Below are 20628 nucleotides of genomic sequence, written 5' to 3'. Positions count from 1 at the left end.
AGAGTAGTCGAAATATGTCGCATCCAAGAGCAAGGCGAGGAGCAGTTTCGGCAGATACGTGGCACCATTGAAGGCGCTGAAACTGCAGCCGTAAATGCGTTGGACAGAGTGACAAAGCCATGTAGCAAATGCGGCTACAAATTTCACCGCGCCGGCCGGTGCCCAGCGAAAGGAAAAGCATGCAAGAAATGCAGAGGATTGAATCATTTTGCCCAAGCGTGCGCGCAGTCATCCTTCTTGCGCAGCGAAGATTCAAAGCGCAGGGAAATAAGAGAGCTGCATGTTGACGAAGGGTCAGATTTTTTTCTGGACGCTTTAACTGTGAGCGCACTCGCTAGCGACCAGTGGACCGCGACAGTTTGCGTTGAAGGCCGTCCGATAGTCTGCAAGCTTGATACAGGGGCAAACTGTTGTGCGATTTCAAAGCATGATGTTTTGTCGCCTCCGAGAAAGACGCATGAAGCCTGCCGAGCCACGTTAACGAGTTTTTTTCGGCCACAAAGCGACTACGCAGATTAAAGTAAAGTTACTGCTATCCACGAACGATAAACAGCATGATGAAACCTTCTTTGTCATTGAGCAAAACGTGCCGGCGACACTCAGCGGAGCAGCAGCAGAAAGCCTTTGCTTAATTTATCGCATCGATAGCGTCGAGACGCAGCAACTGTATCCGGCGGCGCAGCCTTTTCCCGATTTTTTCACAGGGTTGGGACAGCTGAAAATTTTTGAGTACGAAATGAAGCTCAAGCCCGGCGTCGTCGATGTTTGTCACGTCAATTTGCCAAGTAGACAGGATACACAGAAAAACGTTTAATTGACGAGGACGGTGTTTCGCAGCACACATAAAGTAACAGTAAACAGTCACAGAAGTGTTCTCACGGTTTGAGTTTGCACAAAGGTCTAGGTATTGTGTCGCTCACATTACGGGTGATGTCTTCCTATCTGGCGTGTGGGCCCAGACAACCGACAGTCATGTCTCGTAGTGCTTGCACGAAGTGGGTTCAGCCGACGCTGCCAACCGCCAAGGGAGCGTAGCCCTAGTTGTGATGTATCGCAGCGTAGCCTGAGCGTCCCCGCCTGTATCTTAGTTGGTAGCCTGGAGCCGCCGACGGTGCGCTGCCGCGGGGTCTCCCTCCAAGATCGTCGCCTGGAACTCCGGTCGGTAGGCCTGAGGCGTCGTCAGGCCCCGATGACGCTGGAGTCGTCACCAGGAGCGTAGCCTGGTCTTCTCCTCTTCTTCCTTCTCCCAGCGCTTGCCTCACTCCTCTTCTTACGTCTCTAAATTCACTTCAACGCTGGCACATTTCAGGCCCGTCTATTGGGCACATGCCCCTTCGGGGGTTTTGACACATACCCCTTCGGGAGGTTGCTCATGACATTACCTCCCCCTTTTAAGCGTTTTTTTCCTAAAAAACGGCTCTGTCACTCCGCAAAGACTGTGCACCTGGTAGATCGTGACGAATCCCTGTGCTCGACTGGCAGACTGCCTTCCTACACTCATGGTTGCACCACAAAGTCCTAATAGACTAAGAAACACAGTTCACAAACAATGTTCACCGTAGCGTTCAGAACGTGTTCACAGTTCTGAGGCCTTAAAAACAATGTAGCTCAATACTGAAGTAACAGTCAATGCAACACGTCGAACCACAAGTCATCCCACTCATAATTCCATTTTATGAAATCCGCAGCCTTGGGGATTCCGTACCTGTACTATCTTGTGATTTCCTGTTCTCTGCGGCATTCTTTCGTGTGGAATTTTCACTCTCCTTAACGTCTGTTTCCTGCCATAGTTCCCGTTCTCGTATACCAGTGTCCTTTGCGCTGTGCCTACTCCACTATTGTAAAACCGGCTGTACTTGGATGGTCTTCTGGGGAACACCTGTCGTTCTTCGTTAGCCAGTTGTCGGGGACCAGTTTGTGCAATCTGTCTTTGGAAGGGTGGCATAAACCTTGGTTCTGCGATAAGTGGAGGTAAAGCTGGCCTGCACACTTGGCAGGACTTTACATAACGCCTTGTGTCACTTTGTATGTTGGGCCAAAAGAACTCTTCGGTGATTCTTCTAAGAGTTGGATTTAACCTTCGATGACCCGCCACCACGTTTTCATGTGCTGTTGCCAAAATTGCATGTCGTAGCTCTCGCGGTACAACCAGCTGCATGGCTTCTCTACCAGAATTGAATTTGCACCTTCTGTACAGTAGTCCATTTACTACTTGGAATTCGTATAGTGTATGATTCCGTCTCCACTGAGTTCCTTCTTGCACATGGCAGCCCCGTAGAGATGGGTCTTGTTTTTGTCGTTCTTCTAGTTCACTAGGAGTTAGTGCCAATGGTTGAAAGGACGGAACCCGCAGCATTGACTTTTCCTCGCCCAATTGGTCAATCGCTGAGCAAACTACTACTGCTTCAGCTTTATCTTGTTCTCTTCCCTCATAATCTTACTGATGACCTGGCGTCCGGATCTGTGGGCACAAAACACTCCCCGCCTTGTCTTTGGTCCTAAACCGGCAGTCTTCAGTCTCGTGTCCCCTCTTGTAGCAAACGTTGCACACTAGGTCTGCTTTGCCACCTGAATTATTAGTGCGGCAATCTTCTGGCAGATGCCCAACGCCATCACACGAGAAACATGTTCTAGGCAGGCGGGAACCTGTTGGACAATCTCTTGTTTCTGGAGTGTTTGCATTGAGTTCCGGCTTCTTGTCCGGCTTGACTTTCATTTCACCCAAATTTTCCAAACCCTGCTCTTCGATGTATGCGTCTGTCGACTCGGCCAGGTCGTCGAGAGCCTGAAGCCGTCTCTCTTTTAAGAAGTCCACTAAATCGGCATTACAGCAATTTAGAAATTGCTCCCCGATGATCCTATTTCGGATTGCCTCGTAGGTTCTTTCGGTGCCAGAAAGCTCAATCCAGCTGTCGAAGTAGTTGCTAAGCCGGGCAGCAAATTGTCGGCCTGTCTCTGCATCTTCTGGCTTGCACTGTCTGAACTTTTGTCTGAACTCTTCTGCACCTAGCCGAAATCTTTGGAGGAGAGCACTCTTTACTTTGTCGTAGTCGTTAGAGTCTGACGATGGCATTCGTTCAAAGATACTCAATGCCCCCCCTTACAAGAGCAAGCTCAACGCCTTAGCCAATTCTGACCTTTCCAATCCCTGGCATGCGGCTATCCTTTCAAATTGTTGAAGGTATGCGTCTACATCGTCCCGGCTCTCGTCAAACGGTGCCATTAATTTCTTTGGATTGATATTTAGGGCTCGGGGTGACACAGAACCTGCCCTCTCACTTCCCTCTGTTATCGGTCCATGCAAAGCGTATTCAGCAAGCTGCTCCTTAAGTTCTTGTATTTTCCGTTCTCTCTCTTCCTTCTGCCGTTTACGTTCATATCTCTTCTGCTTCTCTCGGGCTGCTCTTTCCGATATAGCCAATGCCTCCTCTTTGGTCAACCCCAGTGCCTCGGTAAGGGCTAACAGTTTCTCTGGATCCATAGTCCACCTGGATGAATTGACAGTGACAATGCAAAGTTATGGATCCTGGCAGGCTCGCCAAAATTGTCACGTCAATTTGCCAAGTAGACAGGATACAGAGAAAAACGTTTAATTGACGAGGAAGGTGTTTCGCAGCACACATAAAGTAACAGTAAACAGTCACAGAAGTGTTCTCACGGTTTGAGTTTGCGCAAAGGTCTAGGTATTGTGTCGCTCACATTACGGGTGATGTCTTCCTATCTGGCGTGTGGGCCCAGACAACCGACAGTCATGTTTCGTAGTGCTTGCACAAAGTGGGTTCAGCCGACGCTGCCAACCGCCAAGGGAGCGTAGCCCTAGTTGTGATGTATCGCAGCGTAGCCTGAGCGTCCCCGACTGTATCTTAGTTGGTAGCCTGGAGCCGCCGACGGTGCGCTGCCGCGGGGTCTCCCTCCAAGATCGTCGCCTGGAACTCCGGTCGGTAGGCCTGAGGCGTCGTCAGGCCCCGATGACGCTGGAGTCGGCACCAGGAGCGTAGCCTGGTCTTCTCCTCTTCTTCCTTCTCCCGGCGCTTGCCTCACTCCTCTTCTTACTCACGTCTCTAAATTCACTTCAACGCTGGCACATTTCACGCCCGTCTATTGGGCACATGCCCCTTCGGGGGTTTTGACACATACCCCTTCGGGAGGTTGCTCATGACAATGTTGTTGTGCCAGCCAGAAGGGTTCCGGTCGCCATTGAAGATAAAGTAAAGGCCGAACTTCAACGCATGGAAGAGCAAAACGTCCTAACCAAGGTAACCGAACCAACTGAATGGTCAAGCTATATGGTAGCCGTAGTTAAAGGTGATAAAGTAAGAATTTGTCTCGACCCCACGTAGCTTAACACGGTTCTGCTGCATGAACACTACCCTATGCCAGGCCAGTTCTAGAAGAGGTCGCGCAACGACTATCTGGAGCCAAATATTTTTCTACCTTGGACGCAGCATCCGGGTTCTGGCAAATAAAACTTTCTGAGAGCAGCACGAAATTGTGCACAATGAGCACGCCTTACGGGCGCTATCGGTTTCTCCGCATACCTTTTGGAATTGCTTCTGCCCCGGGAATATTTCAAGCAGCCATGCACCGCCTCTTGGAGGGCCTGTCTGGAGTAGCTGTTGTAATGGACGACATATTAGTCTGGGGCACAACGAAGGAAGAGCATGACAACTTGACCGGAGTGCTTGCACGTTGCCGTGAGCACAACCTCCGTCTGAACTCGCAGAAATGTGTCTTTTTGCAGGAGCAAGTTCGGTACTTGGGACACATTTTCACCACGCAGGGACTGAGCCTGGACCCCGATCACGTCCAAGCCATTTTGGACATGCCAGCGCCGAGTAACAGCAAGGAATTGAGTGTTCCTCGGAAGGATTAAATACGTGCAGCGCTTCATTCCGCGAATGTCGGTTCTCATCGCACCACTTAGAACCCTGCTGCGCAAAGATATTGCCTGGGTCTGGACGGGAAAAGAGCAAAGCAGCTTCAATGAGCTGCGCCAAGCCTTAGTAACAGCGCCAGTGCTTGCTTACTTTGATCTGAAAAAGCCAGTCACCCTTTCTGTTGACGCCAGCCACATGGGCGTTGGCGCAGTTCTGATACAGGACGTCCGCCCCATCGCTTTCTCGTCTAGATCGCTCAGTGATGCTCAGATCCGGTACATGCAGATTGAAAAGGAAGCTCGAGCGATTGTGCATGGCTGCAAAAAATTTCACGATTATATTTTCGGCCAGTCTCAGGTTACGGTGGAAACCGACCATCGTCCGTTGGTGCCAATTTTCAGCAAGCCACTTCACCAGTGCCCACTTCGACTGCAACGAATGCGACTGACATTGCAGCGATACGCCATCAATCTACTGTACAAGCCAGGAAAAGAGCTGTTTTTGCTGATGCGCTCTCTCGTTTTCCAAGCAAGGCCTTATTGACTGAAGAAACCGAGCGTTTCAATGTTAACGTCATTGCCCTCGTTCCAGCTTCCGAGATTCGCCTCGAGGAGCTCCGTGCAGCAACCACCAACGATCCTGCTCTGTCGACCGTCCGATCCTACGCCGAGACTGACTGGCCGGAAAACAAAGAGGACGTCCCAGCAAGTGCCAGACCATATTGGGCGTATCGAGAAGAGATGCATACACAAGATGGCCTCGTCTTTCGCAGCAACATGGTAACCGTACCAAGCGCTAAGAGAGCTGAAATCCTTCGTCTTCTTCATATGGCCCACTCAGGGGCGGAAAAGATGAAACTTCGGGCAAGGAGTATCATGTTCTGGCCATCAATGTCGAGCGACATTCACCAGGTTGCAGCATCATGCAAAGTTTGTCGGGCTCACCAAAAGCAAAACAGGAAAATGCCTCTACTGCGTCATGATGTCCCCAATCTGCCATGGGAAAGAGTTGGCATAGACTTATTCCATCATGGTGGTAAAGAGTTTGCCATCATTGTAGACTTCTACTCCTCTTATACTGAAATACAGGAGTTTCAATACACAACTGCCCAGCACTTGAACGAGTATTGCGCGAAAGTTTTCTCTGTCCATGGCTTACCAGTGAAGCTCTCTAGTGACAACGGGCTCCCTTTTAGTAGCCACGAGTTCCGTGAATTTATCCATGAACTAGGAGTCACCCACGTCAAGTCAAGCCCTTATCACCCTTGAGCAAATGGCATTGCCGAAAGAGCAGTTCAAGAAGCGAAAACACTGTTGAAGGAGTGTTCCTATAACAGCCCAGACTTCTATTTAGCTCTGCTTGAGTTGCGCAATACTCCACGTGATGCTATTTTGATGTCACCTGTGCAGAGACTGATGGGTCGACAAACGAGAACGCTGCTACCGGTTCCCTCCTTCCACCTGAAGCCATCACCATTGCCAAGCCGGGAGGTGCACTCCCGTCTCCAGGATATTCGCCACAAGCAGAGGGTCTACTACAATCGAGGAGCTCGGCACCTGCGCACCTTCTCGCCAGGTCAGCGGGCATCGGTGTACGACATGCACACACGGACGTGGTCCCCGGTTGTTGTGCTGGGATCAGCGGGAGCTCCCCGCTCCGTACTGGTGAAAACACAAGACGGCCGAGAAATGCGACGCACACGAGAGCATCTCCGGGAGGTTCCAGAGCTACCATGCCCCGACACTACCACAACACCTTCCTCAGGCTTGCCAGGCTCCGGTCCCGTTCCAGAGCCGACACTACCACAGAGAAGCACTCGGGAACGTCGCGAGCCTCGTCGGTACCCCCTGCCAGAGCGACCCTGATTTCACCAAGGAAAGTAAGATGTAACCGAGTTGACACTGCCGCGATAACGAGCACAAGCTGTTGCTCCTACGTGAGCGTGACGTCACTCTCCCAGCCTACATAAACCCTTCGTTATCGGCAATAAAGCGTTGTTCGACCCCTGCCGTCTGCTCGTTCACAATGTCTAACTCCCCCCGCCGCAGTTTTCATTCCGGTGAAGCCGATTTACTCGGCGCCGTTCCGGAGCTCCTCTTCGCCACCGCCGACCGCTCTCTCACAACTGCTATTGCCCTTGCCACCACCGATGCCTCCCTCACAAATTGCGCTATCGGCTGACAACAGTGGTAGCGCCGTTATCAGATGATTGCGGAGAACACACAGAAAGGGGAATGGGCTCAAAAAATGGCCGAAAGAGGCCGCCGCCACCTCAAGTTCCACGTCGCTGAGTGCGTGTAAACTAAAGAGCCACTTGCGCGGTTGGAACGCCGGCGTGAGCCCATAATTCTTCTTCAACTTTAAAGGCTTTCCTAGCGACATTTTCGCTGGTGTATTTCACGCCTATGTATGCGCCCACCACCGGTTGCCAGTTTATGCATGCACGGGGTGCGGGGGATGGAAGAGAAGAGGGGCGTGCGCGCACAGCTGGGCTCCATGCCGCTACCGATGTCTGTTTTGCTGGTTCGAGATTCAAACGCGGAAGACTCATGGCTCAATGCGTCCTGTAAACTGCCCTCCGTTGTCGAGTGATTTCAGTCTGGGTGGGTGTGTTACACTGACAGTAAGATGCCTACCGCGGTGGAAGGAAGTTGGCAGTCACATGTTTGTCGCGAGAATAAAGCTCGAGACCTTCTAGCTTTAATTTGTTATGGGACGGACGGATGTCGTTCGCTTGGGGGAAGAGCGGGAATGGAAGAAGGGCCGGCTCGAACAGAAGCGCAAATAGGCGCGAAAACAGGAAGCCGCTGCTGCTCCCGTTGCATCCTCTATTTTCAGCTCGTCTAGTAGCTGCGAATCCCTCCCGGATGGATGCTAACTTGCCCGCTTGGAACGACGAACGCGGAAATATTACTTGTACAGCTTAAATGCCTTTTAGAGGGACATTTTCGATGGTTTCTTTCACTTCTAAGCATGCGCCCATAACCGGCCGCCGGCGTGCACGGGTTGGGGGGAGGGGTTGCGGGCAAGCGAAGATATAGGTTTCATGCCCTTACGGGTGACATACCCGCTGTGCTGGCAGGAGGTTTAAAAGTGGACGTCAAACGGCCCAGTGCGACTCAGTCCGGTGTGCTCTCAGTGGGCGAGCGAACGTGACTCACGCAAGTATATTGAGGAACCTCAATGCCACAGAACGCGGACGTACGAGTACATCCGCAACTTCCTCTTGGAGCGCACTGCCGCACTCAGGATAGTAGATGCCACATCCGATCCCGTACAACTAAGAGGTAGAGGCACGCCCCGAGGATCTGTGCTGTCACCGTTGTTATTTAAAGGGACCCTGCAACACTCTTTGAGCAGTGCAAGTAAATCTGCGCGACGTTTAGATTACACTGCCAGGAGTACCTGAGCCAAGTATTACACGTGCACGTGAAGCGGTGAGCGCGCAAATCGATGTGAAAGACACGGAAAAACCAACCGCTCTCTCTTCAGTTGTCCTCATTATCCAACCCCTGGCATGGCCTAAGGGACGTCACATAGGCCATGGCTGCCCGATCGGCTGTCACTGGTCAACTTCGCGGCGAGATTCTCCCATTTCCGTCGTCGTCATCGCTGTGTACGAACCTCTTCTATGCCTGAACCTATAGGCACAGTTTTGCCGTTTCTTTTGTGTTTTGAGTGCGCGCGGAGTTTGAGTGATGAGCTCAATACCACGGCCGCTGGATGAGAGCGCACGCAAGGTGCGGCCTGGCGCGTCGCCCGGATTTCAACGGGCGAGGGCGTGAGTGGCGGTGTTTACGTTTGCCGCCGCTTGACTGCCTCATGGCGCTAGCGTTCGGGGACTGGTTTCGGGACGGAGCGGGGCGGTCCCCGTAGGCGAGCGCTTGCGTCGGCTGAGAGACAGCCAGCGCACTGGTTTTAAACATGTCAGTCCTGGGCTACTCAACCGCAAAAACTGTCTGTCTGTATGTATGTATGTCTGCCACTCTGTCGCTCGATCCAACCGCCCGGTCGTGACTGAAGTAGCCAGAAGTTAAAATAATTCTTCAATGGGATATAGGCAATACATTTTCAATCTAACAAATCTAAAAAGATGCCCCATATCCGACAACATTGTTAGAAAAAGATAATATTCAACAAAAAGATGATAACCACCGGTAACCTTTGTCTGAAAAAGACTCACACACAGCACGTAAACCGCGTTGCACAGTTTAAAGCCGCAAGTTGATTAGTTACAGTTCAAGCGGCAGGTTGTTGGTGGGACCTTATTCGTCCGAAATATCAAAAATGTCACCTTTTCTTGGGAAATGCCGTGTCGACCCATGGGAGAGCGATCAATATTTTTAAAGACACTTCTTTGCAAAAACATGTTGGCCAGGCGGAATGCGCACCTCGTAAAACGAGGACACGCGATAGGATGGTTCAAAAAGGATTTGAAGAGACTAGATATTTTGCTATGCGTGTCTTTTGATACTTTTATACTGGCTCATTCATGTCTTGCCGCGCATAGAGATATGGGTTGTTTCATTTTCGCAGGCACGACAATGCCTTTAAATGCGCTACTGAAAACTTGATTACAGAGTTTGTATGGAAAGAAAAATAAATGCACCGTGCTGTGTTCAAGAGACAGTACGTACGGTCCACTCTCCTAGCTGCTAAGCATTTTTCCAACTTTGCGATGAGAACTAGCTCTAGGTACAGTTCCTCCGTTATTTCATCACCGATTCAAACTGATATGCACTTATCCCTGAAGCTAGCGGCCGGGCTCCTGCAGAGCAGCACCAGTATGTTCTCAAATTAGCGCGGTCTAAAGACGTTGCGGTAGTTTTGCTCTGTGAACATACTGCGCTTCAATTCGAAATAATTTTCGTGGCGTAGGAAACTTTTTACATACGTTATCTCGTCAGCTTTCTTTTTTGAGCACCCAAGCATAATCTCTACGTTGTGCAAGATGTGTAATGCCTTGAATCTGCACAAAAAATGCGTAATTCACGCAGTTAGAACTATTAATAATTATGATATTCAAGATGTAGATTGGTGGTTTAAAATAGCAAAGAAAGGAACAAAATGTGAAATGGAAAAGCGGTGTTTGAATGCTTACGCATTATTAGGCAATTTTCGGAATTTCTGTACTACAATTTCGTTTTTTCTTTTGTGTCCGGGCAGAAATTTAGCTTGCCGAGCTCGCCAAATTTTTTAAATTTTTTGTCGACCCGGAAATTCCATATGCCCTCATTAATTTTTTTCGAGGCTACAGGGAACATGTAAAAATATCAGGTAGAAACTGGAATCGCTTTTCAGTCAACTGTATATACATATATTGCCAAAATAAAAAAAAGGCCGACACAGCTGTGATAGTAGTATTACTTCATAACTAAACAACGTGTAATCAATTCATATGTGCCGTGAGATTAAATGAATTGTGGTGTTTTATTTAGTGCACGAGGAGAAACCTACAAAAAAGTTGGTTATGTCTTAAACATTGAGAAGTGTTGGCACTCATAAAGAACAAGCGCCGTCACAAATACATTGTTTCTGCTTGTCCGGAATTTTAATATATTCTCTGCAGTCGCAGCTTGCAGACAAAACGTAAATCTCTGCCGGGCGTGAGGTCACAAAGAGCATGCCTGGCGATGTAAGACACAACGACACAGCAATGCGAGACAGAAGGCACACTATCAACGCGTAATGCTGCTGCTGCGAACGGAATTTAACTTGCATCTTGACCAAATGAAGCTCGGCCGCCGCTAATCGTGTTTGTCTTTTAACAGGCGTAACATTAGTGCTGGTAAATGCCTTATGTGGAGCGTGGAACGCCGATGATAAGCCCACACTTCGAAATAAGCGGCCCGAAAGCCGGCGTCCCGCGGGCCGCGCTCGCCGCAACCAGTCCCGGAACGGTGGCGCCGCGGTGGCAGTATTTGGCTCTAGGCGCACTCACGCCGCTTTGGAGGCACGCGGCCGGCCGCACGTCAGTGCGCCTTTCATCCAGCGGCCGTGTCAATACTTCCCTTTCAACGGGACCACTCGGCTACAAACGTTTATTGCTTCAAAAATGCCCTACCTGCCCGAGCGCGCACTTGCGAGCAGGCACCCATGCCTGCTTTTTTGTGGCACCAGACCGGAAATAGGCCCCTCCGTGTTGCGGAGAAAAGGAGAAAACTAACCGGCCTGTGACATATCGAAGGCCGCCGAAGAGCACGCCGCGAGCCGCCCCCCTCTCCGGGAGAGAGCGCGCAGCTTTCGTCGCGTTGGGCGTGGTCGATTTGAGAGGGAACGATTATGCGCGATTTCTCATCGCGCGTAGTCTCGTTAATTGTGAACGGATTTCCATAATTCTTGCGGGAAGAGATTTCTGGGACAATAGACTTTATCCCAAAATACATTTCTAGTAGTCGGTGGCAAGTGTTGCAGGGTCCCTTTGATGTCGCCTTGCTTGACCTCCCCCGAAGACTCGATGCCATCGATAACCTTGGGCATGCTTTATATGCTGGCGATATCACCATCTGTACGGGAACCGACTGCCTCGGAGATATTGAGGACACCCTTCAGAGGGCAACGGACGTCATAAATCAATACGCCAATGCCTGTGGCCTCCAGTGTTCGCCACAAAAGTCCGAACTCCTTGTTGTCCACCTGAAAGTCAAGAAGAACATCACGGAAGACATCCAAGTACAACCAGAAGGACATGCGATGATTCCTAGTCCCAGTATTAAAATCCCGTTCACCTACAAGCAGATACAAATAGTGACATCTCCCTAAAAAAACTGAAGCAAACTACTGATCAAAGAATGCACATGATTGGAAATGTGTCAACCAGGAAGACAGGAAGGAAAGAGGCGGATACCCTGCGTTTGGTCGAGGCATTTCAAGGATAACTTACATCATGACTTACCTCTCACTGAATAAGAACGACATAAATCTCCTCCGTATACTCATACAGAAGTCAGTCAAGCATGACATATGACCACCCATGAGCGCATCCACAGACAAGCTGCTCAGGATGGCAGCTTGTCTATGGATGCGCTCTTCTGTGGAGTACACAACACCGCAGAAGAATTTATCGAAGGTCATCTATCCAGCCAAAAAGCCAGACTCAACCGAACTAAAGATAGCCGAAAAATTCTCAAGATAGAGTGGGCGGCCCTCTACGCGATCCCGCAGGTTCAGATACCAACCCCCTGGCGCCAGTCTTTAATTATTCATCCAGTGCCAAGAAACATGCACCCCACCCATCACGAGGCCAGAAAAGCAGCGAGAGCCTGAGCGCTGAACACGAGCTTTGGAAAAGACCCCGGAATCGTATACACGGACGCCTCCCGCTGCAGAGGCAAGACATACGCAACGATAGTGGCATCGACCAAGAACTGTCTCCTTGTAAGCTCAACAGTCGAGACCGCGGACATTACTGAAGTGGAGGAAATGGCAATTGCTCTGTACCTTACACAGACGCCGGCACAAACAATTGTCACCGACTCGCAGCAGGCATATAGGAACTACCAATCCGGATGGGTGTCTCCAGCGACCCTTAGATTGCTGCAGACCGACACGACTACTTCACGCCCAATGCTCCAACCACCATACGCTGGTTGCGCGCCATATGCGAAGCATTGTGCAGGAAGACGCACGACGTCACCTGCAAGAAGACTATGAGGCGGGGTTTCTGGCTGCTTTGCCGTGAACCACACCAGCGCTGCCATCGACGGTAGCCCCGTAGGCCACGTGACCACGTGGCCACTGCGGAGTTTGTCGGCGGCCTCGACGGTAGCGAAACGCGGTCATTCACGTAACCACACCACGCGGATGAGGTAAAGAAGCGGAAGGAAGCAGCGAACAGGACTCTTAAGCACACCATCGGACTTCTTTAAAATGCGTGCAAATGAATCCCAAGCCACACCGTCAAAATGATAACGGCATGAAGCCAACATGCTAACACAGAACCCCGGGAAAGTAACCCTCACCAATTCAATCTGACATCTCAAAAACACACAAAACCAATATGGAAGATCTCTCAGCGGCGTGCATTTTGACTATATTGCTTTCGCATTCACAATTTTTAAGAATTGCTTAGGTGTCCTCGAATATTTCTCTCTCTCTCTCTCTCTCTCTCTCTCTCTCTCTCTCTCTCTATCTCTATCTCTCTCTCTCCCTGTAATAAATAAAGTGTTTGAGGTAGCGAGGAAGAGAATTTACTTCGATTTAAATATACCGGCGGAGGTTATGTCCGACCCCTATTAGACAAGCGATTCTCACTAGTGACGAACCGAAGATAACACACAGCAGTGGTTATATTTTTTTCATGTGAAAAAAAAAACGTGTGAATTCCAGGACAGATGATAACAGTGATTTTTCTTACGAAGTGATTTTGCTTGTAAAATTATTTTGCGCAAATATTTTTTCGAGCATTACATACACCGTGGTTTTTAAGTGGTTATATTTAAGGTTTAGAACGGCACCTGTATGAAGATTTAGCACGGGAATTTCGAGGAAAACTGCAGTAACAAGTTCCCAGAAAATGTTTTGGAGCGCAGCACTTAAGCGCCCGCTCCTATGGTTCTGCGTCGTCCCTCGGAGGGTGCCTTGCCGAGGGTGCCTTGCGAGACGTGCTCGCCGGCGGCGACACGCCACAAGATAACAAAAAAGTAGCGCACGCCGTCGTACATTGGCTGATGACGCGATCCCTTCCTGAGACACAGCAGATATGCGCCTTCACCGAGGTGACTGTAGTATGCGCTGCGCTCAAGTTTCGCATTAGGAGTACCGAAATCGGCAGTCAATGTTTTCGCTCAATTTTTATAATTCCGCGACAGATGACATCTGTTAGCGCTATTTATGGGCGTTTAAAATATAAAATGAAGTACGTAAACCCGTGTCGCAGCCATGCGAAGACAGCCGCTGCCCCGCACCCACCTGGAGGGGCTGTAGTAGGGGCAGGGAGAGCTGCGGTGTTTCCATCGGTTGTGCCGCTCAAGGTACTCTCCTTTGTGCCAAAGCAGTCGCCGCACTTGGGGCAGGGGAACACGGCGGCATAAGCATCAGGGGCCTTCTCGGGGCCTGCTGGAAAGAAGGGAAGCGTGTGTAGCGCAATAGTGCGCGTGAAACGCGGAATGCCGAAATGTGAAGCTATCGGACTCATCGGTTTCTAATGGCTTCGGAACCCTGCATGCTCATTCCAATAATACGACGCCACGCACCACACTCACGTAGCATTTTAGTTGCGCGTTGGCAAGCGCTACTATATCAGACAGTAACCCACGAGTACAATAGATTTTGACTGAAAACTCGCGCATTGCATCGCGTGGCAAGTATACAGGCGGCTAATTATGATGTCTGGCTGGAAAGGAAAAGCTTTGAACGAAAAGGAAGAGTTACTTCTTGGAACACAACTTGTAACTCATATTACGCGGTATGTTCTCACACATCAGGGCGTGTTTTGAGTTAGTAAATGCAATCGGTTTACGACGAAAGCCCTTCGCTGGCTCAGCAAACGCGAAAAGTGACCTTAGTCTAAGACTAAGTCGTCGTCGCCCTCAACATTTATGCTACTACGATAGCCACCGCTGTAAAATGAAAAAAAAAAAACATAGTATTTGGCTCGAGTGGGATTTGAACCGGGGTCGCCAGCGCCGCAGTTAAGTGGGCTAAACACTGCGATAACTCAGCACCGCGCAAGAAAGCAACAAGAATTAGCCTGATGCGTGCCTCGTGGCAGGCGAACGTGAAGGCACGCGCATATGGAGAAAAGCTCGCGCAGAAGAGCTCTCACGATGGGGAAGCTACCACGTCAATGGCGGCCAGTCTTCCTTGCGGAGTAGTTTGCGTCCAAAGATGTAGAAACTAAAGCGAAGAGAGAGACGCAAGCACGATGCAGCAGTGAAGAACTCTGGTAATTGCTGGCTTTTGCCTTCAAATCCCAAAAGCAATCTTAAGTGCCCGAGAAATTTTTATTTCCAATTTTGTGCGCATCCCTTTGGGTCAGGACATTCGCGCCTAACGAGTTTGCATTCGTTATGTCAGTGCTTCAGCATTTCACTCTAGTGTCGGAAGTCAATGGTTGCAAAAAATGATGGCATGAGACGTTAGCCCCCGCAGATTCTACAGCCATGGGATCTGCGGGCACTGTTTGGGAGAAATAGACGTGATGCATTTAGCGCCTAAGCTGTATTTTGTCCTCTAACTGGCACAAGCAGCTATTTTCTGGCGTAAAACTCTAAAAAGCTATCGGATATATTCGAGGGAAGTGCTGAATAGCGACGAAGAAAGCGATGATCGGTGACAGGAAGGGGCCGTCGCAATCATGAGCTAGCAGTGTTGTGGAATGGACAAGTGAGCCTCATCTACTACAATCCGATTCAGAGAAATTATAACTTGTCGCAATGCCATTCTTCCATATTCCGCGGAATTCGAGAATCTGGTACATTCTCACTACTGCAACGCCTGGGTAGTTGAGTTCATTGCTATGATTCCTCAAAGTAGAAGCTGCCTCTTCGTGGCTGTATCGCGACACCGCCGAAAGCTACATACTGACGTTGTTACATGCGTTTAGAAAATAAAAAAAGGCAATCACGGCACCCAAGTTGAAGGTTAGTAGCCGTGTTTTGGCGCATGTCGTTCACAACAATGGTCTTTCTAATTCACGAAGTGGCAGTATTTCCTCTACGTATCAAGTATTTTCGTGGCCAGCGTGTTTCAGTGGCTTCCTTTTGAGCGTCGCTAGCGCAAGACACGAATCAGTTCCCGTGTGCATGTTTCGTTTTGTCGCACAGCTTGTCGCATGTCATCTTGCTATGTGCTTCGAGTGTCATGACATCAGCGCCATTAGACTGCTGTGGCTAACTCGAAGGCCTTGCGTACCTTGATAACGTCCAAATGCACTCGAAAGGTTTCCCAATGTTGTACAATCCACGTTGGGCACCCAGCAGAAACGCTATGACCAATGCGAGGAACGGCACAGCAGGGTCATGGAACAACGTAAATAGTTTGCCATTCACCGTACGAAAGCAGAAACCTCTTCCACGTTGTCAGTATTTTGCTTGTTGATTGTTTGGACGTTAATGTAACACTACCCGTTCGAAGCAGGACATCGTTTACGGCCCCTCTTGTATGCACCGCTGTACAATATGTATGCCGCGAGCCTTTATTGATCATTTCCAGACCTGATTACAGTGCTCCAATTTTTTTTCTATTAACGCAAGCAAATTGAATTTCGCAAGCCTACTCTTATTTGCGGAGGCTGAACGCGGTGCTACAACACTTGCTAGACCCTTAAGTGCTTGCGTCGGATGTTCTAAACACACTTAAGGGTCTAGGAAGACAAAATACATGTTCGGTTTATTAAAAAGGCCCAATGTTATAGCAAACTTCAAACAAGCAATCGAGATAATAAAGGAAGGATATTCCTAAGTATCCGACAATTTTTGTATGACGTCCCGGCATAGGCGGCCGCCAAGCGCCGCCGCTCAAAAAACGAGTGGGAAATTACAGTGGGGCCTCTAGTTGCGTTTGATCACATAACTTGAATCCTAACGAGCAGTTAGCCCATTGATAAAAATGTTTTTAGTGTTGTTCCATGGCACCTCAATCCTGCGCATGTTACGGCCCTATCGCACGAAATTTGAAAGGTGGTAATATTTCTTGCATTGTTTTTGTTAAAAATCGTCTTTCGCGGCTAGGATAGAGCTGAGTGAGCCGGCAAACTCTTGTCCTTTCAGATAAAACCAAGTTGCACGTTGTTTTCATCGCCCCTTTAAGTGTCACAACGCCGAGACTGACAGAACCGTATCGGTGTGGGAGCCCAGGCGAAAAAAAATATGCACCCCTCCGTCTCACGACGGCGATGGTTGAATGCGAAGCTTTCGCGAGGGTAATTCTTTGGTTGTCGTCTGATTTGGGGCTTTGAGTCGCAGACGGCCTGGACTTTTACTCATTGAGCTTTGGCTTTGAGTCACGGGCATGTTCGACTTCTGATTGCAGGGGCTTTTAAATTTGACCCTTCGCCATTTTGTTTGCGCACGAAGAAAGCTTGGGGTTCAACTATCGTCGTCGTTAGATGAAGGGATGCACGAGTTTCCCTCTCAATTTTGCCCGTCCTTGATCCCCGCCCCGCTCAAAATCCAAACTGCTTCGCCCATGTCGAAATGGCGTAATGGGATAGACGTCGGCTTTATAACGCGAGAGACCCAGGTTCGGCTCCGGCCACGGGAAGCGTTTTTTTCCCTTTCACTTCACCAACGATCATCATCACCGTCAGAGAAAGTTGGCTTTCCTGCACTGGGTTTCCGACGCGATATACGCCATCTGTGAAACATTGAAAGCATCACTTCAATAAATATGTTCACGGAGTTTATGCACACGGGCGAGCCACCTATGCACAAGGACGTGATCAAAACTGTGACACGAGGCTTTTCTACCTGCGTGGCGACGATGACCCTATATTCAAGAGGGCGAGTAAAAGCGCCCCAGCTGGAGGCGGTTGCGGAGCTCGCAGCGATGGCGCGTGAACGCGGGAATCGCGGCGTGCAAACGGGCGGATATCTGAGCTGATTCGTCCCGCTGTCTTCGCCAGTACCCCGCAGATACCCCAAAGCGAAATCAGAAAACGTCACTCGCAGTCCCAAACTCGGAGGGACACTCGGCGGCGTTCAAGTGGCCAATATTGCTTTCCCCATCACAACTCATCAGAAGTGCTTAGGAGCCCTCGATATTTTTAGTGCAGAGCACTTTGTCGCCCGGTACTGTGGTTTGGCGGCGGCGACGGCCTCGTAACCCAGCGAGCGAACGAGACAATGAAGGCAGAAAGAAAACGGAGGAGAAGCGTCTAGCGAGACTGGGAGAGGGAGGCAGTCAGGCATGCTGGACCGGGGCGACGCTCTGGCAGTTGCGCCATAGCAGCGCGTGCCGTCATGCGCTCGATGACGACGCATTCACTTCCTCAGGTGCAGTCCGCGCCACCGACGCATAGGCTTGCCATTGCTGCCGTCGAGAGAACCAACGAGTGAGTGCTGCCTCAGCGGACTGCATCACTCGGGAGTGAGTGCTGAACGACTGAGGCAGCCGGTGGATGTGCTTCACGACGTCCTCGTTGCGTGGTTCATCCGAACCACGTGACATTCGCGCAGGAGGTTCAAACACGATTTTCATCAAACATGGTGGCCGACGGCGGCGACGCGCTGCTAGAAAACGGCGGAGTAGCGCGCGCCACCTGCTATGCGTCGTGACATAGAAGACTGCTGTTCGCGCTGAACACAAATTTGGCATTAGGGAGTATAGTAACCGTCGGCTGCTTTTTTTCTCCATTCGACCTTCATCGAGGTTATAGCCTTCCCATACTGCGTGCCCCATCTCTCGGTGCCCGCGGCGTCGCCAATGGCCGCATTTCACGCTTAGCCATGCAAGCACCTCTTAACTTGAGCTACGATGTCTTCCGCGAAACTATGTTCCCTGATCCAAAATGGTCCTTCTGTCTCTCTCTCAGTGTCCCTCCAATGATCCTTCGCCCCATCGCTCATTAGGCTTTCCTCTTCAGGCGTTTTGTAAGGCGCCACATTTCTGTCCCGTAAGTTATCAACGGCAGTAAGCATTGACACTGCACCGTTCTCTTTAGTGACAAGGCTACCCTGCTATTCTTTATTTCAGAGTGCTGGCCAAGTGAACCACGGCTCATTCCAAATTTTCGTCGGATTTTTTTTCTTCTCGTGGTTGAGATCCTCAACCAGTATTATACTTCTGTCATGCGGCAGGATATTGCAAAACTTTTTTTTCTCTTTAGTACCCGTAGTGCAATTCTCCCTCTTACAATCTTCAGTGCGCTCACAGGAAACGCCGGCTAGCTGCGGTGTTACCCTGTGTAAGTGCAAATAATTGTATTTGTCCTGATGAAGAACAATGTATGCGTGCGTCTGTAAAAGCATGCATATCTCTATAACTGTCTTGTTTCATCTTGAAACTCTTACGCAGTACGGCTCCCAGCCTGCCTGAGCCAGGGAATGTCATTTGCAACCGCCGGTGAAACGTGGACCTAAATCTCCGATACAGGATGGGCCGCAAAGGCCCCCTCATGTTCTGAAGGCCGGAGTGGGCATCACTCAGCAAATTTCCACCAGTCTGCTTTCCCGCAATGCCCCGAAGAGGCCAGTAATCGCGATCAAAGTTATAAAATAAACCAATGACGACATTCAGCGAGACATTTGCCTAAAAATATATCATCTGCGCTTGACATCGCACAATGCAAGCATGACGATTTGCAATGCTGTGTGGCGTCCCAGCATAGACCACGTTTTTGGGGTCAAATCTCAAGGCGGACCTCTTTGTTAGCCGAATTCGCACCCTCGTACGGCCCGATTTGCATTCAGACGCATTGTGGCAAAGCAGGTTCATGTTCATTCTTCAGAAAGAGCCATGGCCGCGACCGGACGGCGTTTCCAACGCAGCGCCAAAGAAGGGGGAACACAAGGAGTGAAGCTAACCCAGATGTTCTTCTTGGCTGGGTTCCATGCTGGGTCGCTCGAACGAGGATTGTGGCCTCTCCTCCGTGGGGGTGTCGCAAGGCAGCTCGGGTTGCGGTTGCTGCGTGGCCGGCTGTACTGGGGCCGGGGGCTCGTAACCTCGGGGATACGGGAAGGGCGGCGAGGTGACGCCGTCGTTCATCTCCACCAGCACGTGCTCGCCCAGCTCGAGCAGGCTGTCGAAGGTGGCCGCGCACTTGGTGCAGCGGTGCACCTTCTTGCCAGCCGGAACAGCCTGCATGCCAGGCAACGGGAAACGAGCACTTCTCACCCATGGAGCACCAACTAAAGGCGCCTATAAGACGGCTAGTGAAACATATAATCTCTCGGGGAACGGCCTTACCGAGCCATACCTAAACAATCCTAGCCGCATTTAAAGACGGCGCGACGTCGTTCAATGGATTCTCCATTCTCCAGAACAGGCTTACTGGCAGTTGGGAAGTCTTACGCTTCAGATGGCCGTGTTGACTAATCACGTGGCTTTACCGACGGGGACTGTTCTCATCGGGAGCGTTGGTTCAGTGGCAGAAGCCGGACATCGACGTTGTCGCTGCTGGGAAAGATTGGTTCGGGAGCAGTACAGGGGTAAGAAAAAAACGTAAGATCACGGAAGAAGCCCCAGTCGAAGCACGAGGAATAGATAATTGCATGAAGTAATTTTTTAAAAGAAGAGAAAAAAGCATTCGCGCGAACCCCAATAACGAGCCCGAAGGGAAGCGAAATTACAGTATACGTACACACAAGCGGCGTCCGTACAAATTGTTCCAGGGTAGAGGGGCGATCGCCACCTTCTTATTCAAGAAAAGTGTCTTAAAAACTGATTCCAGAAATTGACAAATAGAGAAAGCGGGATAAACGCATAATTGGGGCATTTTTAAACGAGGCAAACATTCAGTCGGTTCCTAACGTCCATATTGGTGTAGCACAGGCGATGAGATTGCAGACGCCTTATTGAAAACATGGGAGGAATCATTTGTTTTCCCCCTCGAACAAAGAAGCCAGAGCTTTAAGAAATTTACTGGGGTAAATATTAGCAATCATCTACTTCCTTTTTAATACTCTATTGAAAGTGTAAAAAAAGAATCAAGGAGAATGGGGCTTAGATTTGGGCTTAGATAGCATATACAGAGCGTCGACATAATATTCCGAGCTCGCTGGGGTATCTGACATCAATCACAGAGGCACTACAAACCGGCACGATGGTCTACAGGAGTCCTGACCAGAACGGCCTGTGGGCAAAGTGCAGC

The 20628-nt window shown here is 50.0% G+C and overlaps 1 protein-coding gene and 1 pseudogene across 1 annotated transcript; one reads left to right on the top strand and one right to left on the bottom strand.

Annotated features, from left to right (window-relative positions):
* The first annotated feature begins 5315 nt into the window (after nt 1-5315).
* Nucleotides 5316-6742, top strand: LOC144164788 (uncharacterized; annotated as a pseudogene).
* A 3072-nt stretch (nt 6743-9814) lies between these two features.
* Nucleotides 9815-19622, bottom strand: LOC144138802 (uncharacterized). Its single transcript, XM_077671310.1, has 3 exons — nt 19343-19622; nt 13788-13931; nt 9815-9846 (listed from the first exon to the last, which is right to left on the bottom strand). The coding sequence occupies exons 1-3, from the start codon at nt 19620-19622 to the stop codon at nt 9815-9817; spliced, it is 456 nt and encodes a 151-aa protein (XP_077527436.1).
* Nucleotides 19623-20628: the final 1006 nt, after the last annotated feature.

The sequence above is a fragment of the Haemaphysalis longicornis genome, unplaced genomic scaffold (genome assembly GCF_048455015.1).
Source record: "Haemaphysalis longicornis isolate Haplotype H1 unplaced genomic scaffold, Haemaphysalis longicornis Haplotype H1 scaffold_1, whole genome shotgun sequence".
In the NCBI taxonomy this organism is placed as follows: Eukaryota; Metazoa; Arthropoda; class Arachnida; order Ixodida; family Ixodidae; genus Haemaphysalis; species Haemaphysalis longicornis.
The sequence above is the reverse complement of the archived record's forward strand: the minus strand, read 5'-3'. Positions and strand labels throughout refer to the sequence as shown.